Source organism: Stegodyphus dumicola, chromosome 7, assembly GCF_044657685.1.
Source record: "Stegodyphus dumicola isolate Sdum_Otavi_A_Nest chromosome 7, ASM4465768v1".
Classification (NCBI taxonomy): Eukaryota; Metazoa; Arthropoda; class Arachnida; order Araneae; family Eresidae; genus Stegodyphus; species Stegodyphus dumicola.
Genome location: NC_140774.1, coordinates 39,946,758 through 39,974,465, shown reverse-complemented (window position 1 = coordinate 39,974,465; position 27,708 = coordinate 39,946,758). Strand labels below are relative to the sequence as shown.

The 27,708-nt window shown below is 31.0% G+C and overlaps 2 protein-coding genes and 1 long non-coding RNA gene across 4 annotated transcripts in view; 1 reads left to right on the top strand and 2 right to left on the bottom strand.

Annotated features, from left to right (window-relative positions):
* Window positions 1-11,618, bottom strand: part of LOC146996159 (transmembrane channel-like protein 7) — a 34,538-nt gene extending 22,920 nt beyond the window's left edge. The window contains exons 1-2 of the mRNA XM_085821330.1: window positions 11,594-11,618; window positions 3,722-3,808 (exon numbers count right to left, since the gene is read on the bottom strand). Coding sequence (XP_085677456.1) covers window positions 3,722-3,808; window positions 11,594-11,618 — 112 coding nt within the window. The remainder of the gene's footprint in view (window positions 1-3,721; window positions 3,809-11,593) is intronic.
* The window catches only part of LOC146996158 (uncharacterized), a 118,804-nt gene extending 102,492 nt beyond the window's left edge, over window positions 1-16,312 (bottom strand). The window contains exon 1 of the long non-coding RNA XR_015041975.1: window positions 16,240-16,312. This is a non-coding gene — a long non-coding RNA (uncharacterized LOC146996158). The remainder of the gene's footprint in view (window positions 1-16,239) is intronic.
* Window positions 1-27,708, top strand: part of LOC118181699 (neprilysin-1-like) — a 482,702-nt gene that overhangs the window by 50,898 nt on the left and 404,096 nt on the right. The window lies entirely within an intron of this gene.

The following is a 27,708-nucleotide window of genomic DNA, read 5'->3' as shown; positions in this document are numbered from 1 at the left end:
GACAGCAATATGGAGGTCTAATGTTTGAATCCCAGGACATTACCTATTTGTTAAGTCCCAGAAATAAAATGTCTCATAATGACTACAAATAAGGCAATTTTTATGCCTTAAAAATAAATTTCACGAATTTTAAAATTTGTTTCAGATGCAGTTTTTCAAATTATTAACATTATGTTTAACTATGATTTCTTTTCTACTTGTCAATTCCTTACATTCCACTTCTGATTTAATATATTTCTTAAACTAACATCAAGTGCCTTGAATATGATAAAACTATTATGCAAACTGATAATCACCGATGAATATTTTCTTTCACATGGCATCTTCCTCAAAAGAACAAAATCGTCTGAAGGAGGTTCACTCTATTTTACATTCGTTAACTTTATTACTAAGTGGGTGTGCTTTGCCATTTTGTCCGAGTGTTCAAACATCTGTTGTAGTATTCGTCTATCTAAAACGTCGTTTATCAAACATAGCAAATTTCTTTTCTTTTCTCACCTATTGTCTGTTATTATTCATAAATAATTTTGGAACTAAACTTTTTCCCTAGTATATTAAATGTAATTAAAACTAATAACCAGTTCTTCCACACTCTTGTTCGTTCCGAACAATTATTTTCATGCAAACTGCAAACAAATCTGAGTTGAGACTACAAGCTAATTTATCTGGTTCCCCACGTGAGCTATGTTATTGCCAACAACGTAAAGAGATAGAAACAAAATCAAAACATAGTTAGAATCATTTATCGTTTTTAAATATTTTTATTCATCTACTAGCAGCTTCGCTGAAAAGCCTTCGTCTGAATTTTAAATGTACCGGGAAAATGGCTGAAGGAAACACCAAACGTTAAATTTAAAAACTGTGTAGAATTTTGCTCTGCAGAACAACTTCATAAAAAAAATAATTACGTATAACAAAATTACAATGAAATAAGCAATATCCCTTAATACAAATATTAATTATCCTAATAAAGAAATTAACCAACTTCCCTTTGCAAAATCTTAAGAAATCAAATGTTATAAAGGAGGTTAAGAACTTTGTTTCCTAAAAAAATCACTCAAAACTTTTCAATATCTTAAAAACAGTGAAATGGGCAATAAATAACATAAAAAATACAAAAAACAAAAAATTCTGAAAAGCAAAGTATAATTAATGATATTTTATCTTATATTTTCAAGAGAAAAAAATTACAATGAAATAAGCTATATCCCTTAATACAACTATTAATTATCCTAATAAAAAAATAACCAACTTTCCGTTGAAGAAAAAAAAATCATTCAAAACTTTTCAATATCTTCCAAACAGTAAAATAAGCAAAAAATAACATGAAAACAACTCAAAAACATAAAATTCCGCGCAGAATTTTAATCTGCAGAACAACTTTATAAAAAAAATCAATAAAAATGTATTATATATATATATCAATGACAATGAAATATGCCAATTTCTTAAAAACAGTGACATAAGAAATACGATGAAAGATTGTTGCCAAACCCAAATTTCTAAAAGAATGAAACTATTCGAAATGATGCGATTTCATCAAAAATCTATCAACAACAATAAGACAGGAAAACTGTTGCCAAAATCACATTTTTAAAGATGTGAGATGTGAGAAATGTACTCGGAAGCTTCATTTAAAAAAAATTTTTTTAAATGCAAAATATTATCATTTTTCCAAAATTCTTTTTGTAAAAGCAGTCGCAAGGATGAAAGTTTAACGTGTCCAAAAATCAAAGAAAAAAATTGTACATTTTTAAAAATAAACTTTTTTAGAAAAATCCCGTTGAAAAGGTGTTAAGCTCCCTTTGTTAAATAAATTCGTATTTAATTGATTTATTGAAACACGAAATTTCTTTTAAGTTCGTAAAATAGCTAAGTGCCTACGTTTAATGACGATGTGAAAATTGAGTGTGTAGAGTAAAATCTCGCTTTCCTATAGCCCATTATGTCTCAAAATGACGTTATTTCGTCACAAAGTATAAAATTAAAAAATTCTAATTCGAAGTTTGAAAAAAATCGCTTCGAGGTGCACTGGCTCTTGTCTAGATGCACCTATGTACCAAATTTCGTAGCCGTGGGTCTATTAGCTTACGCGCAGCGCGAAGGAAAGACACACACACACACAGACAGACTCTTTCTTTTATTATATGTAGAGATTAACCAGATTTTAAAATCTTTAGGTAGTATTCGTTTCGGTTTCATAGACCGATTTCTTTCAAACTCTTCTAGAAACGAAATCAAAGAAGAATTTAAAACGGATGTTGCCGTTATCTAAAACCGATGTTGGCTTCCATAAAACGGATGTTGTCTAAAAGAAGTTTTTGAATAAATAATATTTCTGTTGGGACAATGGAAAAGAATGACACACCAATTAAAACCGAGGGTAAGGAAAACAACGTTAAATGACACAGAATATTATTTTAAGAAAAGCGTTTTTGACTGTTTTTTCGCCTTCTTCAACTGCTACTGAAATGACTGGAATAGCTAAAATCTCCTTCGATAGAATAAAAATCTACGCCAATGAACGTTTTTTTTCTTATATTCAGTAACGTTTCTATTATTCACGTTTTATAATTGCTCACTCACCAATGAATATGAAGAATATGCAGCATTTATTGTCACTGAAATTATTCATGGATGTTTCTATAGTATTGTTTGCAGAGTTATTTAGACATTCCTTAGCTAAACATAAATTTATAATACTTGATTACATGTGTCTTTAATGAGCCTATTACCTGCCTAATTACAGAATATCTTAATGATCTCTCAATTGGTATTTTCGCGATTCAATAACAAGCATCTAGACAGCATATTATTTTTTATAATTTTACATTTAATAAATGGAAGAAGGGCTAGCGAACGCAAAATATGTACCACATGGCTCAATTCAAACTTTCCTTAATACCGATTTAATATGAAAGATCTTAATATTTTTCGGGAAATAAGCAATACGATCACTTTTCTAGAGAAATATTGTGTAGAAATACTTTCTGCATGTCATTGTAGTTGTTAATGATAGTATGCACTGAACAAAAGAAATTAGAAAACCACACTTTTTCCTGTTTAATAAACTGATAGTTCGTTCAAAGGATCGAATTCCGCGATCGGGCTGGCTGCATGAGCGTTTTCCTGGTTTGCCCTATGTGTAACCTGTATACGAGCCAATTTCCCTTAGAAAGACTTCCACGAGGGCATCCCTCCTTTTAGGTAGATAGACCTCGAATGCTTTGCAGTAATCAAACCAAAACCAGATTTTTAAAGGAATTTAATTTTCCCATATTTATCTTTAATACTAATTCATTTTTCATATTTGTTTGAAAAATCTAAAATCGAATTCCATCTCTTTAAATTCATAGAAATATATTGCAGTTAAAAATTAACTTTAGGTGAAATACTTTCAAGTTACATTCTAACAAATTTGATATACGAAAAATTTTTATTTAGCAACTGTATCCACAAGTAAAATTTTCAGAATACATATGTGAGTTTTCATAAAGAAATTTTCGGTTTCATATATGAAACTTAATTTCACATATGACTCATCATTTAATATATGAAACTTAATTTCGTATATGACTCATCCTTTCATACATGAAGCTTAATTTCATATATGACCCATCACTTAATTACATTAATAGCTAAATAAACAGTGCCCGTTTCTGGTACACTCATTCTTTTAAACAATATTTATGAAATTATAAGATATTTCCTTTCTTCTTACCTTTATGGCGTAATTGGGAAGCAGTATGGAAGAATATGCTATTCTCATCTGTAAATGTTGAATATGTAACATGTAATATGTTATCATCTGTAAATATTGAAAATATACAATAATGCTACAAGTAAGCATGGGATATTAATATGAAACATTTACATGGTGACAAAAACTTCTCTTTAATATTTTATTCAAAGTAGCTGCTTCTAAGCCTTGCATCAAATTCTATTATAAATAAAAATATTTACATAACCGATATTATATTTGAATCATAATACGCTCCTCTTTTGAGTTTAGTTATTCATAAATAAGAGAATAATTTCATCTCCAAAACGAGTTAGAATTAGTTAGCTGATTACGTGGTAAATACTAAAAATGAATGCATAGAATATGCGTTAACAGTACAACTAAATTTCGCGTAAGAGTAATAACACTAACTTTTTATATAAATGATAGAACAAAAAGGCAAAACAGAAGAGAAAAATCTGAAATTCATCATAGATCTCTTTGATAGTCGCAAAATTTTCAGAATGTGTCATAGGAATTTGGAAAATAATCTTTGAAATTCCTGTCGGGATATCATTACTATCCTGCGGATGACGTTTATGCGTGTTTCAGATGTTTGAGTGTATTGTATTTTGAAATCAATATTTATTGAAACTTCATTAAAAAAAATCAGAAACTATTTTAAAAAACATGTAAAATATATATTTCTAAAAGACTGTAACAGAAGTTTCTGAAAGCTAGCCTCTGGAAAATAGCTTAACTTTCTAATGCCAACATTCATCAATATATTTTTAACATTAAACATAAGCATATAAATATCTTCTACATCTGCACCAAAAAAGTTTTATTTTTCTGAGCCTCAGTTTCAAAAAACTGTATAATAAAAGACCATTTCTAGCACCTGTGCAGTCATCAAGAGAAAAGAATTTTAAAAGTTTCTCATAACAGCTGGAACTACTTTTTTATTATATATTACGACTAGAGTGATGCAAAAACTAAGAAACTTCGCTACCTCGATTTTAAAAAGAATTCATGTCCTCGTTATGTATCATGAGATATATTCTCTTGTGTCTAACTATTTATATCCAAACAGCTTCAGCAGATATTAGTTTCAGTTAATATAATGCTATTATTAACTACTACTAATCTTATTTTAACAACAGCTGTGTTCTAATATTGGTGTAACAACTCTAATATTGCTCTAATAGACAACTCTATAACAATTCTAATATTGCTCAACAGCTCTAATATTGGTGTAACTTTAAGTATAACTAATGCATTAAGCTTTAAATAGATTTCCTCACAGTGGACAAATAAAATAAAAAATTAATTGTAAAATAGCTTTATTCGTTCCAAATTTTTAAAACACTTTAATATTTCTGCCACAAATATTTAGTTAAAAACTACAATCAATTAATAATTTGACACATGGATGAAAAATTTAATAAATTATAGAAACATTAGATGGAAACATTTGATACTTTTAGTTTCTTCCTTACCTTTTTTGGTGATTTCATTCGCTCATTTTAGAAAAGAGAACGAGAAAAGAGGCTGAAAAAGAAATGGGCGACCAAGCCCCGGGCGGCACATATTTTGGGATGGCTGTTTTGAGTAAAATGTTATTTTATAGGGTTTAGTCATGTGGATTGTTGAGCAGTTGAAGAACAGGAGGCTCTGACTTGCCATACAAAATTAAATTGGGAACAAAAATACTTTTCACTTTAGATAAAGAATTCAAAGAAATCACCACAAGATTTCATTAGCTACATATTCTTATTATACCTTTTTTTTTAAATTACGTTGAAAGTTTTGAGTGCAAATTACGGATATGAGCTAAATTATGGTTACGTTGACATTAATATAGAAAAACTCCTATTTGAGAGATATATAGCTCAGTGTTCTATTTCTGTTATCACTGGAGAAAAGGAAACAGAAGGAATGGAAGGGAAAATGGAAGGGAAACATGTCCTTTGAATTTTCATAGTTTATTCTAAAATATAATCTCCAGAATAATGTCCCAGGTATTTTAATACCTACACGAACTTTCCCAGTGCAATTGTTGCTAGTGTTTGTAGCAGTAAGTGTTTCTAGTTCTAAGAAGAGTTTTCTAAATAAAAGTCACTTAAGAAGTGTACACCAAAAAATATTTATTTTGCATTTAGGAAGTCTTTTTATAGAGCCTACTAGAGCCTACGTAACAGCAACTGGAGTATTCAAGTAGGCCTCAAAAATTTTACTGATAGCTTTGAGAACAAACAAAAAAAATAATAATAATATTTTAAAATGTTGGAATTAAAGCTTTTCTTCAAAAAATAAGCATAGAATTTTAATTTATTTCTCTATATGTCATTCTGAATTTATTTTAGTTATTTGTTTGTATAGCAAGAGGGACGACATATTCAGGGACCGCCTCTGACGGCAAACTCTGGGACTGTCCCGAGCGGAACAACTGTAGTTGCGCCACTGGATAACAGTATGATTGATAGATTCACGTGAGTTTTGCGTTGAACATTCTGATATTAATAATAAACTGCGAGAATTTATGTAGACGCTTGATGTAGTCGCACAGGAACTGAATTTATTTGAAGATGAATTTAGGTCTGATTTGGTTTTTGTTCTAATTTTGTCGAAGCACGCTAGAGCTATTTATCTTAAAAAAAGAATTCTTTGGCGAAAGACTTACTAAGATAAACTGGCTCGTACCTAGACCATATGCTAATGTTCAGCGATTTTACAGCTCGGTTTTTCGTAGACCAGGGGATTTTAGGTATCATTACTTTCGCAGACAGCATTTGTCAAACTTTTTAATTCGAAAAAGCAATTAATGTATAAGATATTTCCTCTCTTCTTTCTGCATGCTTTTGTGGTGTAACAGTTTGCACACTCGGCGCGTATTTGAGAGGTCCAGGTCCGACTCCCGGAGAAATCTTGGTCAGTTTTCATGTCTTCTGTTTTAAAATAACCTAATGTCTCTACAAATGATATCCAGATTGTTTAGAAAACCAGTATAAAAATACTGTGTCTATAACAAACTATACGTTTTCTTCAATAATATATTGATCATAAAAAATTCAAATATTCGCACTATTATTTTGAGCAGAGAATACTTTTTATTTGCGAATCTAATGATTTTTTCCTTACTCATTACTTGATGATTTCTATCTGTTTGACAGCGATAATATTGTTCAAATTTCCAAAGGACTTAAATTAAAAAACATATTATATTTTGAAAATAAAGTGAACAAAAAAACGTTCTGTGCAATGGAATATTATAATGAATCCACCAGGGCGAACTAATTCATTTATAAGGTGTCGTGGTCTGCACGCTGGATGCGTATTCCAGAGGTCCACGGTTCGATTCCCGGCGAAAGCAGAATTTTTCATCTTGCCTACTTCCAAAAATAACTAATGTCTCTATAGATTAATTAGTGCTAATTGTGACCACTCTGAACATAATTAAAGTATCTGAAGCCAATGGAAAAATATGGATATTTCTTCAATATTTTAGATATTCTCCATTTGCTGCAATTATGATCATATATCGAAATTTTTAAGTAACTAAAGTTTATAAAAAATGTTAAGTGAATGTTCACAATAAAAACTATTATTACTATAAATGTGCCCTCGCAAATATTTATGGTATAATTCATGGTATCATATTATTCATTCTTCCTACCAGACACTTGTCTGAAATCAGATGTTCACTAAAACTCATTTCTCTGAAGATAGCTCTTACTTTGCATTAACTGCAGGTAAATCTTTATTTTTTTAAACTGGGTAAATGTAATTATCCAACTTCTTACGAAGACTCATTAAATTACTCTTAATGCGCAATTAGATTTATAATGGTGACTCAACAATATTATGGTAATCTGGACATGATGCGAATAACTCATTTATAGCTGTACTTATAGTTGTACTTTCTCCTGTGCACCCTGCATACCGTCAAGATAGTTTCTAAACTTGGTGGTAAGCCAAACAAAATTTATTTTCATCCCAGTAGAGAGTAACTGCTGCCTTCCAAACCCCAGTCCTGGGGATAGCCGACGAATCGGACGGAATTTATTATTATTTTAAATACTTTTAAATAATTCGTGGTGCCTCTGTCTGCTATATTTACATAATAGATATTATTGGTGGCAATATCTTATGAACATAATTGGAAGCATGGCGATTTTTCGTTGAACACTGAAGTTCTGAGATCGTAGGCGAGTACTTTAGTTACTGGATTCTTCGATCTTGGAAACAAGGTATGCAAAGTCCCTTTTGGGAGCAAATGGAAATCGTTACAGTTTTATAAATCTACGTAAAGCTTATCCAAACTTTTTGTAACAAAATGTGAAAACATGCAATTTGAATACCATTAAACTCTAAATAACATGAAAACCTGTTAGGTCTTTCCTTCTCGGTCATATTTTGCGTATTATTGTAAATAGGTGATGAAACCTGTCTAATTTGCTAGTAGTGTGCGAACTGTAGTAAATTTGCTTATTATGTTTTAAATTTCTAAGCCCAAACTGAAGTAACAAATTTAAGGTGTTTGCATTAAATCCGTTTGTTTACTTAGTTGATTTAGTTAATTGGTTGTAGCTACAGTGATACTCTGTAAGGCTGATGAACGTAGTTGTAAGTTGCCGATTCGTATTCGTATTCGTACCTGAATAAGTAAATAAGATAAAAGGGGAAATCTGACGTTTGTTATAAATAAAAAGCTTAAAGTAATTAAGATGATTTAATTTCAATAGCTCTAATAGTACTGTAAGTATTATCTCAAAACTAAAACAAATGTATCGAATTCAGAGTCAACTTATTTGAATTCCAAGAAACCTGACAGAACTTTTTCTCAAGGAACTTGGGTTCAAAACATACTAAGTTACTGCAAAACTCCCTTTGAATTGAAGCGAACTGACAAGAGTACGCGTGTGTTTATTATTAACTACTACTGCGAATATCACATAGAAATCACTGCTTTTCTAGCCTATAAAATATGCTAATCTTTTTTATGAAAATAGTGTGTTTCTGAACATAATAGTATACATAAAGCTCTGACAAATAAAGCTGCAATCAAACTAGATAAAAATTTTCTGCAGCACTTACTTGAAGGGACATTTCTAAAAATTTGCTGACTAGCTAGATAATCGCTTCCAAATAGTACCTCGATTAAGGCACGAAGAAATAATTTATCGTTCCTATTAGCGGATGAGGATTCCTCTCATTCCGTACATTGCTTCCAATTGGAAAAGTTACCCATAAAAATTAATTTTTTTAGGTCTTGTTACAAAATGACGCGCATTGGAGTTTAATCTTCTACTTCGCATTCTAAACAGTTTGACAGAACATTTCCTGTTATTTCTCTTACCATCAGTTTAACAGGACTTTAAAGAGCTCGCTATGTGGAAACCGGAGGACAACAGGAGAAATATGGAGCAACCGGAAGAAATAAGAACAAAATTACCTAATAGTAACTTCTAACAAACTAAATCCGTAGCAGCGGACTCAAAGGCAGGAAGCCAGTAATCCTACTTTAAACCTAGCCATATAATATGCAGAAGCAAATTCCCAGTTAGAGAAGGCATTATAAAAAAAATATCGGCAAAGGATTTTTTTTATTAAAACATTATTCAGAATTATCATCAAATGTTTTTTTTTTTTTTTTTTTTTTTTTTTTTTTTGCACAGCTAGCTAAACTGAATTATATCATATTATGTTAACCTACGATTCAGCAAGAATCACAATAACTTCATTTTCGGCAGAGTTGGTTTTTGAAGCAACCAGCTCTGCCAAAAATGGTTTCTGAAATAGATAAAAGTCGTGTCACAAAGACAAAAGTAAAAAAAAAAAAACCTTCGTGACTTCTTTTGGCCGTTGTTTCTTCCCCTCATTTTTTTGGTCATAATGGCCATGTCTTTTAAGATTAAAAAATCATGAACTTTATTTCTTGCCTTATGTTTTTTTTCTCGATACTGGAATACTTTGATATAATTTCTTGGGGCCAGAAATTGTGAATAGCCACCGAAATCGGCAAATCTCACATCCTTTTGTAAGATTTATAAGATTACTGAAATTTCTGGTGAATTTCATTAGAACATTCCTTAGCCTCCGAACTAAATCCTGTTATTGTACAATATAAATTGCAGTAAAACTTGCCGAACTGGACGACATTTCCTGTATAACATGGATTTTAACAGGATATGTCATGCACTTTACTTATGGAAGAATGCATTCTACATATTTTAGGGTTATTTTAGGGGCGTTTATTGGATGTTTAAAATGAAAAGTCTAATTTTTTAAATGTTCAATCTGATAGCCTTTTTTCTGGACTGTAAATTTTCATCGTTATTTCTATAATAGAAGATCCCTTTTGTAAAATTTCAATGGGTATTGATTTTCCCTCCTCTTCCACTACTTCTCAGAGTCAATGAGCCGTAGTGGGCTTGCGCTTAGAAAGTGATCTTTTCAAAAGACCAGAACCACAATAGTCCATACATGAAAATTCAGCCGGCGTTGAAAGCCTTCGTAGAAATACGTTGAAAAGGTATATATGAAATACCTATATTAGTCTTCGTTTTTTCACGGAATGTGGTGCTACTTTTCGGAATATATTTCGTTGCTCTGTCTTAATGAAGTTCAAGTGCCCTAGATTGAAAGTTACTGGGATAAAGAAACGAAGTAACGTTGACATGATTTTAACATTTCTTTTCACTATTCTTATTTTTAATTTCTCATTGTAATATAGTCCTACGGCAAACATAAACACCTTATTGAAACTTTCCTTGCATTAATGAAACCAGATTCGTGCACTTTTCCCTGTATGTTTTGGATAATAAATACAGTTCTTTTTATTACAGTCATTTAGGTAGACCTATGCTTCATCTAGGATGACTATGTATTTCCATTTCTCTCTTGCTAAATAATTTTCATGTAGTACCCTACAAACTGTTTCCCGTTGAGACACATGCGTCAGCAAAATCTGGTGGATATTATAAGTTTTTAGCTTTCTTAAGCTAAAAACATATAATTTAATTTTCGTTTGTTATTTTATTTATTATTGCTGCAGATGTGTTTAAAGCCTTTACAACCGATTTCTGTATCAGCGGATTTCTTCTTGTTATCAGCGATTTAATTTTAGAAACATTAGAAACAATACGCTTCTTTTTTTTTTTTTTTTTTTTTTTTTCCCGAGGATTTACTTATAGCATTCTTTTTTAGTTTTTGTGTAGAAGTAAGATTTTAGTTTTTGTGTAGAAGTAATGATTAAAGGTTTTTTCGTTTCCGATTAATAATACTGCATATTTTGCGCTTACAAATATTAATACCATAAATTTCACAAAGCTTTTGGAGATATGGAATAGTAATTTTACTCTTCAGAAAGCCCAGAAACATATCCTTCTATCCACAACTTGTTTACGTGCAGCATTGCAGACGAGTTTCTCATTTCAAAGAGTTAGCTATTGCTAAAATTTTTTATTCCGAAACATTTGCATTTTTAAGCTTTTTTTTATTGTAATCATTCTAAAATGTGCAATTAGCCTCCATACAAAAGAATTATACGCAAATTTATAATAAAGTAAGATAAAAATAAACAAAACGTATACAAAATAATCGTTAAAAGTACATACATACAAAGTATGCACACGTATGTAAGCAAATAGCAAGAGTATTTAAATTAGCAAAGCTGTTAAAATTAATCGTTTTCTGCAAGCAAAATATTTTCTTCGTTCCTTACATTTTAAAATTATTCCTCAATGTGTATGCCTATATTCACTAGCTTCTTGTCGCAGAACATTTCTCATATCAATCAATGTCAGCCGATAACAATTCCAATCCTCAAAGGACGTTTTATAAATGAGTTTTCCTTTCTTTTAAATTTACCATTATCAGCATCGTCCATTAACATGATCCGTTAGCAAATGCATACTAAACGAGATAGCTGAAATAAAGTTTTATCAAAATTTTAGCTTTTAAACTGTGTTCTTATGCGTACCTTTTAGATAAGCGTTCTATTCCCAACACTTCGATGAAGCAATAAAAGAACGTGAACGTTAATGATAATGTCTGGAGCGAAATCCAATCGTTAGGAAAACTGTCTCGAGCGAATTAAACCATTAGTTGTTAAATGATGTAATTCTGATAAAGGACAAGCTGATAATAAGCGATTTTAATCTCGAATTAGTAAAATGACAATGCGGAAAATTATGCAACGAACGATTTCCTAATTACACGGGAATGACTCATAATTAACAAAGTAAACAAATATTCCTCAGCTGCAGGAAAGGTAGTCTGAAACCATGTCCCAGACTGTTAATCATTGTGCATATAATGAAAGGAAATGCAGCAGAATCTATCCAAATAGATATAGATGACAGCTAAGGTAGACGAAGACACCATCATTCTGTAGAGAGGTTAGGTGGTATTTTCTCCCGTCCCCGCATTATTCAGCATTAAGAGATACATAAAATACACATTGTAAGATGTTGTAGTCGTTGTGGCTCAGGGCACAATTACGTGATTTATGTAATGTGCACATTATTTCAAATACTCAAATTACTTTGCAGCAGAACATACACTTACGATATTACATATTACAAATACACTTTAGAATGACGACTTTACGGACTTTACAGAAATTTACTGCAAATTTACACAAATGTTAGAACCGAACTTACACCGACGTTAGAAGTTTTTTCAATTAGGAGAAAACCCATCAAGTGTCAGTTTCTAAGCACGCATTTGGTTTAAGAAAGCTGATATTTTGTAGCCATATTAAGCAATTTTTTCCCTCTATTATAGGTGCGTTTAGTTTCGAACACTTCACATTTTGTTTGTATTACATTTGTATCCACATCACTTTCCAAATAAAAGGATATTGCAAAGAAATATTATCCCTATGCATTATCTTTAGAGATAAAATATAGCCAATTATAAAAAATATGGCAACACAAATAAAAATGTTGCCACTATATGTTACCTCCATATATGCCATATGTTATCGCCATGTAATGAAATAATATAGCTAATATTGTAAGGATCTTAAGTTTTACTAACGTTTATTTTTATTTTGAATCTTTACTATCACTTCTTATTTTCTACTTCCGGCCAGAATTATAAGCGTTAAGGTTTTTATGCAAAGTTGTCTGGCGAACGCCAAGTATTTAAGTTGTGGCCGTTTTGCCAAGCGAGAGAGAGGAAGCAGTGAGTTCGAAGCAGGCCGCTTACCTTAGAAGTTACGCAGTTGCTTGTTGCCTTCCAGGCCAGAGGTTTTAATCCTCTTGATAACTTTTAAACGTATTGTAGTGTTCTCAGTTATCTGTACTACATACGCCTTCCTGTTAATATAAGGCCAATCTTCCGCGTTTATTATTCTAAAGTTAAATTAGAGTTTAGTTTTATTTTTATACTTTTACGTTAGACCCCAAGTAGCGGGTCAGTGTATTCCGAAGTACGGAAGTTATTGTATATAGAGAAAAATAAAGGGTTTTGTATACCCTTCGTCTGTATCCTGTCTACTTACCACAATTAGTGAGCATAGCTTTAGTAAGCTCTCTGTTCCGAGTCAGGTCCTTGTATGTTCCTGAAGAAGGTAAGAAGGAACATTGACCCTGATAATATAAAAATATATGGCAATACCTAAGATTATATCAAGAATTTTAAAGATAAGTTGTTTTTAAACATTTAGTGATTTTGCTGTTGAATTTTATATAGCGGAATTACAAAGAAAGTAATGTTTAATATAATAAATAATAAAAGATCAAACTTTAATAAGAAGAAAAAATTCTTAATTTAAATGTTTCAGATTTTAACGGTCTCCCAAAAGAGTTTGTTAAGATTTTTCACCCTCTCGCTAAGCTCGCAGTCTATCTTTCTGCTCTTGTACTCACTCTTCTTAAACGAGTTTCTTTTTTTAACTTTATTATATGAAAAAAATAAAAGCTGCATAGAAGCATTTGTTTACAATTTGGGATGCACTTTTAACTGTTGGCATATATATTTTTATATTTTGTTCATTCTTTTTTCACTTCACTATATCAATATTAAGCTTTCTTATAAAGATGCCTGAATTTTTTTGTCTTTTATGAATGTTATTTATTAAGTATCACATTCTTCGCATCCCATCAAGTAGTTTTTATGGATAAATGACCATAATACAGAAGCATGAATTTCCCTTGTCACGATTTCTTGTAAAAAGTTCTCTGGTTTATTCTTTAAAACTGCAATTTCATGCAATCGTCTTGTTACTGTTCTTGAACCATTCCGTGCATCCATATTGCAGAGACCTTATATCATTTCAAGATTCTGATGTACAAAGAGCAGAATATTTCTTTAAAGAGGTTTATATTTTGTTTTGATATCTCTTCGACATTTACCGCCTTTATTCAACGCTTCTTCTCTGACAAGAGCAATGTGTTCTGATGTCAGTGCCTCTAGTGGCCAATCTTGACGCTGATCAGTTTCAATGGGTTCTCCCTCTGCTCAAAATTGTTTTACTCATTCTTTTGTTTTAACACTACTTTTATCACAGTGAAAAAGAGGAAATCCCACATCTTATGTTCACATCTGCAATACATCTGAATGTTACTTTATTGGAATTTAAACTTCCTTTAGCCAAATTTAATGCTTCTACGATATTCAGTTTTAAATGTTTCGGAGAAGGCGTCTTTTCAAAAGGCGTCTTTTAAATATCATAATAGAACTAAACCTTTAAACTAAAAACTTTCAAATTACTCATCTAAAGATGTCTCTACATATAAGCATTAATGCTAAACGAATTTATTGCCAAATAATGTTAAAATCGAAGGCAAAATGTTTTTGAACCCTATTATGAAAACACTTAAAAATTTAAAGTTACGAATGGAAAATACCCATTTCCACTTATTTAAAAAAAGATAATGTAATTTTAAAGCATTAATATGAAACGTTATTTCAAACCTAAAAATATGTAATTTAAAATGTTTTAGACAATAGTGGGATTTTTAAATATTCTTTATTTAAATGATATCACAGGAACATTACTATATTTGCTGAAAACAAAGGTGCCTCACAAAGATCATCATTTTAAAATTGAAAGTATGGAAAAATACGTAATTTTAGCCTTATTACCTAATGTATGACAATTCATCTTACATATAAAATTGTTTCTATACATGATAGCGAAGGTTCTTAGACTGCTCAGTCTCAGTAAATCGCAGAATTGTTGAGTGCATGAGTTTGTTGCTATTTTAAAATCTAAAACCGAATTATTTAAACAGGTTTAAAAATACATAAAATGGCTTATCATAATATGCTATGTTACCGAAACTAAATAGAGATATTTTGATGTGTACATAAAGAAGTTTTTTTTTTTGGCTTATTAGGCTACAAAATTATTTTTATACTCTGTAGGTAATTACATTATTTGTGAGTTCAAAAGACAAGTAAATAATAAGCGTTCTTAAGAAGATTAATTCACTTTTACTACTAGTTCACACATTTACATCAACTGTAAGAAATTTTGCTAATTTAAGGCTTAAAAATAATATTTCCTCTGAAATATATCTTTTTTATGATCATTACTTCACACTCCTAATTAAATACAAATTAGTTTTTATTTTAATTATTGAAATTAAAAATTAAACTCTGTTTTTTAATTCAAATCTTCCCTCATTAAAAATTCAATTTTGTTTTTCTTATCCCCACAATAAATTTATCTAACAGATAATAATTTCTTGTTGCTTAACTTCCAAGTAATAATTTAATTAGACATAATTTAATTTAATTTTTATTTTAATTCCTTTAATTGTTCGTAAATAAACAGTTTGATTTCTTTATCTAAATGTAATAATTTAATCACTGCGATTACAAACGCCCCCTGTTTCTGTTTTGCACGGTACATTTATACAACTCAGCTCAGTTCTGGAACTTTTATTTTCTACTTTATCTAACTATAATTCTACAACTCAACTACTTTCCAAATCATCACGTCTCGTTTCATACAATCACATCTTGCCTTGCCCTTCTTGCGGAAACTGTTGTAAGGATTTTAGGAAAAGATTTTCAGACAGGTTTTTCATTTTTTCCTATTCCATTAAATTTATTATTTATTAATTCTTTTCTCAAATTTTTGGGCTGATTTTCTTTCGATTTATTACATAAATTTTGGCTTACTGCCATATATAGTTTTTCTCTCTATTTCTTCAGTTTGGAAACATTTTATTTAACTAAAAATTATCTTAAAGCATCCTTTTTGCTTTATTTAGGTAAATTACCATTTTAAACAATTTGATTTAGTTTTCCTAAATTTTGACCTTAAAATTTAATTACTTTTATTTATGCGTATACATATATATACGAATTGAATACGGCTTTGAGAATTAAACACAGCTCTTCCTTTATAAGAAGTCTCTGACAGTCTTCTAACTCTGCCAGATTTATTTCCACAAATTATTACTGTTATTTCCAAAGAAGAATGGTAGCTATATTTAAAAAATATTCTTTTTAATAACTAAATTTCATTTAAAAATGTGTTTTTAAACAAATCATACCGATGGGAACTAGAAGACGTTCTGCGAATTGTAATTTGCATCTTTTCATCAATTAATTTCATTTCCAACAGCAGTTATCTAAAATACAAGGTTCATATTACTGTAACATTTACAGAGACATGGACGATATATTGCAATCAACAACTTCGATAAAGTAGAATACGATCACATTTATCCTTCGTGTTTAAAACTCAATAAAACTAACTTTCAATAAGGAGATATTAATTACCTTGATTTGCAAATTATCAGTTTTAAAGATATTAAAATTTACGACAAAATGAGAGATCTTGATTTCCCTATTATAAAACTTATCCATTAGCACTCCAGTATCTCCAAAAATATTTGCGACTATGTTGAATACTTACAAGAAGAAATCACTAACTTGGTCAAATTTCTCTTAGAGAATAAAATACCTCTGTTCAAAATTTCTGTATGTTTAGAGAAAGCTGGTATTAAATTCTTTTTTTTTTTAAATTTCTCATCTAAAGTGAAATGGTAATTATTACTTAAACCTTAATCGGACGTAATAGTTGGATGACTACGATAGGAAATTTAACGTAAATATTGATAAAGTCTTATTTCTTTCCCTTTTAATTATTATTTATACTATCTTTATACTGTTTTGTAAATTTATAGCTGGCAAATCTTGCTTTCACTAAAAGAATGGAGCTTCTAATTTCAAAGACGTATTGTACTTCGATTACGGAAAGACATTTATCTTTTATAACCTATCTTTTTCCTTTTCCTCAACTTTGAACAACAAGTTCTTTTTTCGCATTTTAAGTTTTTACAGATCTTTTAGAAGTTTCTCACGCCACCGTTTTGGAGTTGATGATCACCTTCCTCGTCTGTAATAATTTTTACAGACCGCACCCAACGTTTGAGACCCCCCCTCCCACACTAGTTCAATTGGATAAGACATTTTAAACACACGTTAAAATAGTAAATTCTGCTACTGGACACTTTGAACCTTATCCCATACTTTTTCCAAGAACTACAAAATACTTACTTCTCCAGAATAGCCTTGAATTCAACTTTCTGTTGAAAGGAACACAGTTTGGTCGTCTTAAGAATTCAGTAAGTTTACTTTAAGATGGTCGTGATAAGAATTCAGTAAGTTTGCGCCTTTAAAAAAAATTTTAACGTTTGTTTGAAGTTGGTTTTAAGTTTTCAGCTGTTTAAGGGTCAGATTAGATTTTATTATTTATACAAATCTCTATGAAATGATTTTCGTTTTCTTGGTATTAAAAGTTTAGGTTAGCATAATCGGAGACTACCCAATTTTTGAGTGTTGTTTAAATGGCAATTTAATTTTAGTATATTTGTTTTGCTTTTTATTTGTAATTACCTTTGAATATCGAATTTACATATAATGTTTATATGCCAAGTTTTTTTAATGGTCAATTTGCATAATGTAAAGTTTTATGGGTTTTTTTTTTTTTTTTTTTTTTTTTTTTTTTTAAGTAGCCAATTTGCAAGAATGTAATGTTTTATTTTTTTGTCCAAATGTTTCAAAAGCGTGTATGGAAAATTCTGGATACATTTGAGATTTGATTTTTCGACTTTATATGAATTTTAATGCCTTAAATGAAATTTTAATTGAATCTTTTTTCGGGTTTTGATCTCAAAGGAACCAAGAGAAGGAAATATGTTTTTGAAACATATTAATTGACTTTTATGAAACTTTATCTTCCTCTGATGAGTTATGAAAAGGAGATTGATTTTTATATTTTTATAATTTCACATATTTTTCCTTTTCGCATTTTTATTTTCCGAGTTTCTTCTTTAAATGAATTATTATTTTAATTTTGATATGTTTAGATATTGTGTTAAGCCTCTTCTACACGGTTGCAATTATTAATATTGTTGAAGAATTGCCTTGGTTTGATTCCAATTTAAAATTTAGTTGCTTTAAGCTTATATATATATGTACATACACTGCTAGACATAGAAAACGCAGTGCCATAAAATTCAGCCGTATAAATATGCAAATTTTGGTATATACATAGCGGAACAACTCATGAAGATGATGTAAGGTGCAAGCTGGTAGCGTGATTACAGCGCGATATAATTCAAAGAGTGTTAGCAGTATATATTGAGTAATTCCATTTCCCAAACGGAATTAAGCTCTGCGTAGTGCAGTCTGCTACACACTCATGCATGTCTGAATGCCACAATTTGTAGTGATGTGGCATCTAGTGTATGCAGAAATCCGTTTTTAGATGCTAACATACTCTAAATGTTCGGAACTCCTTCTCCTAATATCGTTTTCAATGCTACCCACAAGGAAATAAGTAGAAATGGCTGACGGGTTGGCGAAACAGGCAGCAAATAAGGATAGATCTCATCCTTTTTTTTTCGGTATCACAACTTAAGAGGACCTTTCAGGAGTGTATGCTCAAAATATGTCAGGAGAAAAGGCTCACAGCTACCACGAGTCCCAGAACTTAACTATTTCTTTCCAAAAGTGGCAGAGCTACGAAGCAGTCACTCTTCAATAAATCAGCTCTTCTCTGTACTCGGTTCTTCCATGCATACTTTCACTACTTCCTGCGAAGCGTCATTGATCTTCGTGTATGCTGTAAGGAAGGAATAGCCACACTCCGTATCTGACTGGCCACAAACGTCAAAATACTACCTCATAACCCAGTTTCCACAAACTGGTCAACGTAGATTCAGAATTGCACATAATAAGATTGGCTGATTCCTGTCATGCTGTCCTCTTGCCTACTTAAGCTGTCCTTCAGCTATGTCGAGCCGCATAGAGCCTTCTTCAAAGGCATTCATAACATAAGTTTACTACAGTCGCAGGTGAAAAGCAGCATAATATTCTTCTACCTATATTCGTTGCTTTTACTGATAAACTATGTATGTTTTTATTTCTTTTGTAGCCCTTATACACATTTCTATATCCACTTTTTTGTCCTCCTATGCCTTCTGTTTCTGGTATGTTATTAAATATTATCATCATAATGCTGTTGTTATGTATATTTCCCCTTGTTCTTATTTGTTTATGAGTTGTTCACAAATTTTGATTATCAAGTCTTCTTACATAAGCATATACACTAACTTGAGAAGCTGCAATTATGCAGTTATCGTGCCATGTTGTTACGATTTATTCTTTCCGCGATTGTGCGAATTTGTGCATGTTCTTGTCTCTTTTGTTAATCAGAGTTTGCTTTCAAATTATAAATCTATTTCCATGGTATGTACTTTCAGATTCACAGAACTTAGCATCACTTTTACAAGTAGTAGCTAGGCCAACATCTCTCTATTACCACAAGTGACTGAGGTATTGCTGAATCTAGCTAACTGTTAAACTTTCTTCCCGCCATTTTTACAGAAAACATTCGAGACGGTCAGAAGGTTTTCTACACCTCTCCTTCTACTACCTAGCTTTCGGGAGGTTTTTCGGCTCACAGTGTACGGGCACGATATACTTACAAATATCTATGTCTTTTCCGAGATTCGAGCCTGGGCCCATCAGTACGGTCGTCAGCGTCACTAACTATTATACCGACTGTGAGGTGTATCACTCTTACAGTTTATTACAGTCCTAAAATTTTCCAACGAGTTCACCTCGAACATCCTTAACCCCAGGCAAGAGCAATTCAAAAGACGCTCAGTGAGTTTTGCTTGAAATATAAGTTTGTCAAGTCCAAAGATTAAATAAAAAAGCAATTCTGAGAGCCGAGGAGGAGGGACTGGTTATCCATTGGAGGATTCTGATGCGCATTAGTGCTGATTGCATAAGTATCTTGAAACTAATCTGAATCTGTTAGTGAGCTGACATGATGCCCCATGCTTTTTTGTTTCCTAGATATTCGTGGCTGGAATGCGGAAATCATACTTGCCTTCATACCGTGCATACCTACTGTTCACTTATACTTGTACCTATATTTCTATCAAAACTGGAAAATTATATTAAAGATATCATGTGGTAAGTAATAATTTACTTATTTTAGGTGCCGCTCGCCTTTTTTTTTTTTTTGGGGGGGGGGGAGACGGTAGGTAAATTGCTACGTAATGATTTTAAATTTGTTATTCATTAATAACAATAATTTAGTAACTTATTATTTATGTGACATTTGGTAAACATTTTGCATTAAAACATAGCTTTTTAGGCTAAATAAATTATTAATTCATAAAACAACCTAATTAATTAAATTTAAATACAGTTACGCACTGACTAAATGATCAGAAATTTCTATCAGATTTTAGCTACATTATACATTACATTGTCTAAAGAAACATAACATGGTATTTACGGTTTTCATATGTTCAGCTTTCTAGAATGTAACTCATAACGAGTACAAAGAATTTACTTTACTCTGCTAAAAGATAAATATGCGATTTTTTTCCTTTTCTATTGAGAATATTTTTATTCTGTACTCCAACAATGTTCGCAAATAACAAAGATACCAAATAAAAGTTTTAATGATTCTGCTTTGGCGAATCAAATGACGTTAATAGTCATTTTCTTAAAAGCACATGCTTAAATCTTCAACGTTTATTTCTAAATAATCCTTTGCTTTAGAATTTTTTGTAATCAAAATGTCCTTTTTATGAACAAAATTATAACTTCGAAAAATTTAATTAATTTTCTAATAATGTACTCCAAATATGTTTTTGACATACGTCAGAAATTTTATCGGCGTTCAATTTATTATAAATGTTTGAAAGAAAAGTACAGAACAAATAATTATTTTTACATTTCTTTTACGCTTTGATTTCGTTTTAACGTAATTAAAAAATGGAGCACATTTGTCATAACCATTAATTTCCAATTAGTAAAATTTTAATTGATGCACAGTATGCATGAGTAGAAAATTTTTATACAGAATTTTTCTATGGTTTGAAATGTATTTACGGCTTTGAATGCTCGGATATTGTATTTTTTACTGCCTTAAATAAATAAACTTTTGTTCTCAAAATAAAAATGATGATTAACTATGAATAAAATTTACATATAATTAATATTATTATGAATTTAATTAATTTTATTTTAAAATTAAATGTAATTAATATTATTACGTAAGAACATAACAGTCAAGAGAGTTCTACAATTACAGTTAAACCATGCTTAACAAGTACCTCCCTTAACGACTGATTCTCATAATGAACAAAAAAATATATATATGGAAAAAAAAAAAAAAAAAAAAAAAAAAAAAAAAAAGATTCCCTTAATGAGAGCAATATTCCTTAGAATGAGTGACATGGAACATTGTGATGTCACATGCACGAACCTGCCTGCATCTCGGCTATCAGTGTGTGTTTACCCTGTTGTTCAGCTAGCAGCCGAAAACATGGCGGTAAAAATATCGCAGACGATAACGTCGCGGAGAAAACAACGCAAGGCAAAAACGTTGTGGTGGTACAAAACATCATGGGAGAAAAAATAACATCGGAAAGAGAAAACATCGCAGTTCTAAAACATCGTGGTACAAAATATCGCGGTCGAAAATAAAGCGGCTCAAAAATTTCGCAGTTTAAAAACATTGCCGTCGAAAATACCGTGGTAAAATTAAAGCACCTACAAAATCTTCGCATGACGACAACATCGGCTTCATGAAAGCTTCATAAAGAATAATGTAAAAAAATAAAAACTTCATGCATATTAAAGAATGACAAAAACCCTTATAATAACTTTATAGTTACATCGTAGAAAATCAGTCAGTCAATAAGCGTTCAAGAAGGTAATAGAAAACTCTTACTACCATATACTGCTTTGATTTGGACATGCTACACTTGTCCAATAAAGTTCTGCGTTTGGGTCGTAGTCCGAAGCCAGATTTTTGCCATGGAACTCAAAGTAAAGTAAATGCCTTCATGAGTAGACGATCAATTATTAAGACTTCTACAAGGCTTTAGCAAGACCCTTTACTCAAACACGAGAAGGAAAGCGTAGCCTGCTGATGAAATCTCAGGTAAGTCTTAAGAGACTTAGGCACAGTTTTATATGACCCAGCTATACAAACTTCGAATCACAGCTGCTATCCAAATTATACCGCAGTGATACTTGAGCATTAGTAGACTCTTTGCTCATTGACAGAAAATTGAATATCCACATTGTTTGTAGTCAAGACATGATTATACCTTATATAGCATGAGCGTGATGATAAATTTAGTATACGAACATTAGGAGACACCGGGTTTCAGGATTAAATGATTGACCAGTAGCGAGCTCATCTGTAGAAAATAAAGAATGAACTCGAGCCTTGGGCCTAACTCAAATTCATGCAACATCATTTAAAATGTGTAATTTTTTTAATGAAAAATTAATATTTATAGCTGTCAAATTTATTCTAATATTCTACAAAACCTTTTCTAATACTTCTTTGAGAATTTAAATAATACTTTGGAAGATTTAAAAAAGACAGAAGAATTCCAACTTCATCAACAAGAAGTACATTAAATTAAAATAAAAAGCAACTTACTAACCAATGAATTTTTCTTGTTGTTTTTACATATCTTGAGTCTTTAAGTGCACAGAGATTCATGAATATTTATGGAAAGGCAGGTGGTTAGTTTTTTTCAGCCGCATTCATGGATATTTTACAAGTTTTGCTTAATTTTAATATTTACATGGTATTATATAACCACAATAATATAAGAACATCAGGAAGTAGAAAAATATTTTTCCTTAGAAGCTCTACTTTATTTCCACACAAATTAAATTTAAAGAATTAAATGTATTAATAATGATTATAATAACTATGCAGGACAGGACAAGAAGAAGCTTCAAGGAAATAATTATTTTCTCATATGGTGACACAGGCATTATAAATGCTGTAATTCTAAGAAAAAAAGAAAAGGAAGATAGTAATACGCGATATGCATACAAGATACGTACATCTAATTCATAACAAAAGAATTTTCCTTAAAGTAAAATTGAAAAATATGCTAGAAAAATACTCAGTTGTAGTAATTAATAATAATATATATCTGACGTATGCAGGTACCATTAAAAATAAATTTCATTAAGATAAAGTAAATAAAACAAAATGGGAAACGTGACACTGTACTGAATGTTATGAAAAATACGTTTGTTACTCAGTTAATTACGTTAATAATAAGTACATGAGTTTTTACTGTTAATTTTAGTATTTCACAGTACACATCTGACATTGGTGTTTATTTTAAAATATAAATTTTCTTAAAATAAATAGGAAATTTTAAAAGTACAAAAGAAACTATGCACGATAGTTTTGGTTATGTTATTTAGTTATTTATGACTTCTAGGCATTCTGTAATACATAATTAATACAAGTATTCAACTTGAAAGAAAACAAACGTTCTTGAAACAAAATAAGATTGGTATTTTTTGTTAAAATACATAAAAATGCATTATTTTTATACAGTTATCTATTTACACTGCTGGCCATTAAAATTGCAACACCAAAAAGGAATGATCTTGCGAACGTCAAAATAACATGAAAGGAAGAAGTTGGGATATGCGAATGATTAGTATTTCAGCGCATTTAGACGACGCAGGAGGGATAAACGACATCTGAAGCACTGCATAAAGGTTGTATAGTGTATTTGTTTGTGCTCTATCTTCGAGGCCCCCAAACGCCATGTTCCAGCAAGATAATGCAAGACCACAACTTGCACGTCGTGTTCTGACCTTCCTCGATACACAGAGTATTCGATTATTTTTCTGGCCTGAACGGTCTCCAGATCTGTCAGTCATTGAAAACATCTGGTCATAGGCTGCGAAGAGACTGGCCCGCCACCCCTCTCCAGCTAATACAGTTGATGAAGTGCGCCATAGACTTGAAGCAGCATGGAATAAGTTGCCCATTTCTGTCACCATTTCTGGAATGGGCTAGTTACGTTGGACGTTTCGTATTTTTCGCATAGTTTAATATGAACACTCAAGAGTTTCCTTAAAACGGCCTTCGTGAAAGCCTCCTCTCCACAGACAAATAGGTAGGCCTCGTGTGTGTTGTCATAATCACAACAACCTAATTTAGTCTAAACTAGTAATAATGTCAAAAATCTCTTAACATGAAGTCATGCTTATTTCAAGGAGTAAAATTGTTAAATTTCTTTAATGAAAGAAAGATTGAAGTTAAACCACCAGTAACCATATTCTCATTCTTTCATCCTTTTTAAGCAAAGCTTCGTTGCTTTCCCATTTAGATGGTTTACACTAATGTATATAGTCTTGTAATTTTCTTGAGAAATACACAGATATTCTTGTTCCCACAAAACAAAAGTGTCATGAGTGAAAACTATATGTACGAAAATACGAGAAATAGGATCTATTGTAGGATGTTTTCTAGAACAAAATTTTCTGTCATGAATTTTCAGCACAAACTTCAATAGCACTATCTTTCTTTGATCGAATCTTATCTCGAACATCATTATCGTTTTCTGATATACTCCTTATTTATTGCGGGCTTACTAGGTTTTCTTCTCTTAATTCCATAGCAGCCAGTACAGTTCAATGAGCGCGGAGGCCGCCAGCTGGTCTGGAAGATCAAAGAAGCAGAAAAACTATCTTTTCTTTGGACCTCTTGAATAGTGATGGGTTGATTAACGGATTACTTTGTCTGTTACAGTGCACTGAAACACTGTATTTATAGGCTCTTTACAGAAAGATCGGTTGATGGAATCTTTTTTTATATAGTGGCGGTGTGTTATATTTATTTTCTTTACTTTTCAGTTGCTTGTGGTTGAAGGTCTATTGCTTTCAATGGTGTGCCTTCTATTTTTTAAAACACTTTAGCTTCCATTATGTAAAAGGAAAAGAATTATAAAGAAGTTACAGTAAAATATTAGGAAAACGGACATTTTTATGAACTGAAAAATTATATTTATCTACAATAAATTAAATTAAACTTTTTATGCTTCAGACCTTAAGAATAGTAATTTTCATAATATCTAAAATTTATTTGTTGAGTGCACGCTGTATTTATCACAGTTAATCTCATTAAATAAATCCAAGAGGAAAAAAGTATGTTATTTACATTTTTTTTGTATCTTTTTTTCTATAAATATTTCTTTCATATGGTCATTCGTGTAGGATTCTTCCTATTCATATTTTGTTTGGTTTTGATCAATATTTATTCCTAGGTATACTGACTAACATAGCCACAATGTCTGAATCAAGAGATATTCAGTTTACTAAAAGTAACTTAATAAGACTGTAAGCGGCTCATCGATATGTCTTAAATATTACATAGACTGGAAAAGGCCATAAGAGACTCTTATTTAAAACTCTAAACTTAGAAAATAAGGCACATCTGGTGCTTACAAATCCGCTAGCAATTATGGCAATAACCAAAACAGAATTTTAAATTTAATTCTAAATCTAAGCATCAAGTAGCCAAAGCTTACATAGAGTAAATTACCTCGAAAGTTGGTTGTTAAGCATACACCGACGTGAAAGCATTATCGGCAAAAATACAACAACGCTGAAGACAAGATCTCTTATCCTAGAATAACAAACTAGTAACGTGGCCTTTCAGCAGGCTGAACATGCTCTGTCTAAACAATCTCAAACTCTCGCTTAAATATGCGAACTGATTTGCATTCTAGAAGGAAAAAGGAAAGAGAGAAGTGACAGATTCAGAACATAAAATAGTCAGTTAATTAACATAAAATAAACTTCACCGATTATCAACAAAATATGATATGTTATTCGCATTGATATAAAAATGTTAAATACTAAAAGTAAATTTTTTAATTACATTTCAATATAGTTTTGGATTAGAAACTGTTATGGGCTTCCATTAATGTAACCACTTCTGGTTGTCCATTAAAAACTCATATGGGCTTCAAGTAAATACCACTTCTGGTTGCCCAGTTTCACTCTAAATTTAATCAGCTCTTTATGTGAATGCTGGAAACTTAAAAACTGAAAAGAAGAAATTGTTGAAAGTTTGATAAAAGAGCTAGCGTGGAAGCAAAATTATCACATACATACACACATGCAAGCAGCCATCATTCTAAAAATATTAAAACCTTTTGTGAGGACCGTAAGTTTTGCTTATTTACTTAAAACTCACTATCGAACTTTTGGACCGAAAACATTAACTCCCTTGTATGTAGGTCTATTGGTTGAAGAGAGGTAAAAAAAAAAGACTCCCACTCTTTTTGTCAAATAAATAGACAAATAACCAGTCTAGGCGATAACGTCATGCGAAATTTCAAGAGTAAACTATTTCCTCAACGCATGAGACGAATTCCATTAAAAAGCTGTCAAGTGGTGCTCTGAACTTAACATGATATCTTGGGTTCAGTGTTTTGCTGTTGTAAAAATGTTATTACGTTACATGTGATGAAAAACACGAACTTTCATACGAGAGGCTTGTCCAACTTTAGGAATTCAAAACCTTTATAAAGATTCTGTGCTTTGCGGTTGTAGCCATTTGATAGTAGTGATCGTTTTGTCTATAGTTACGAAATTAGGATACACGCATTCAACAGGAATAAATGTTCTGCGCGAGACTGTGTATCGAAAATTCTAAAGATATGCTCTTTTAAATATTTTGTGATATTGCTGTTTAATTCAGTTTTATGTTTTAAGTGCGAAGAACATGATATTTAAAAAATAAAAGTAACACACAAAACGTTAAAAAAAAAGCCCCTTTGGACGTAATATAAAATCCGATTACTTTCAGATTTTTTTAATATATTTTCCTATATTTTTTTAATTTTTAATTCAATGCGCATTGAAATAACGATTAAATCACCACATTAAAATGTTTACTGAACTCAATCTAAAAGCAGTTTCATCAGAAAAATAAGATGTCGGTTTAAATGTGTATGTTGCGACAAAAATACTGCTGTTAATATTAGGATTAATGTAAGATATTTTCAGTATCAATCTTCATCTTTTATTTTCAAATTCAATATAAATTATAATCATATTTTTGGAAGTTATTTAGCTTTAAATCTTTCCAGTCTTTCTTTTCTACAGCCTTATCTATTTTTGTATCACATCATCGATCAATTAAGGCTCCCAATTTGTTTCTGTTTAGAAGCATTGGTGATGTTACATAATTCTTCCTCTCTCTACTTCGTAACATAAGATGTTTATGAGAATGGCAAAAATAACGTTGCGAAAAATTTCGTTTCTGGAATATTTATAAAATTTTAATCCATGGGTGGATTTTAAAAATGATCACTACAGAGTAATTCTAGCTTATAAATATGTATTCATTCCACTATTTTCAATTTGCCAAATTAATTGACTGTTTAGATATTTTCAAGTCAGTAACGCTAAGCTCTAAAATATCAGCTCTAAAGACAAAAGGAGAAAAACAAAAGCAAATATAGAATGCTTTACGAATAGTTGATTTTGGGGTTATTTTTTTCAGTCCAAAGCAGATTTAAGTCTCGAAAGGCCCGAAGGGGATTTAAGTCTCGAAACGGCAATGAATCTTTTAATGCATGTTTCTCGCATTGTCGATAAACAGCATAAACTAGAACCATCAAATTTTAAAAAAGTAGTCCTCC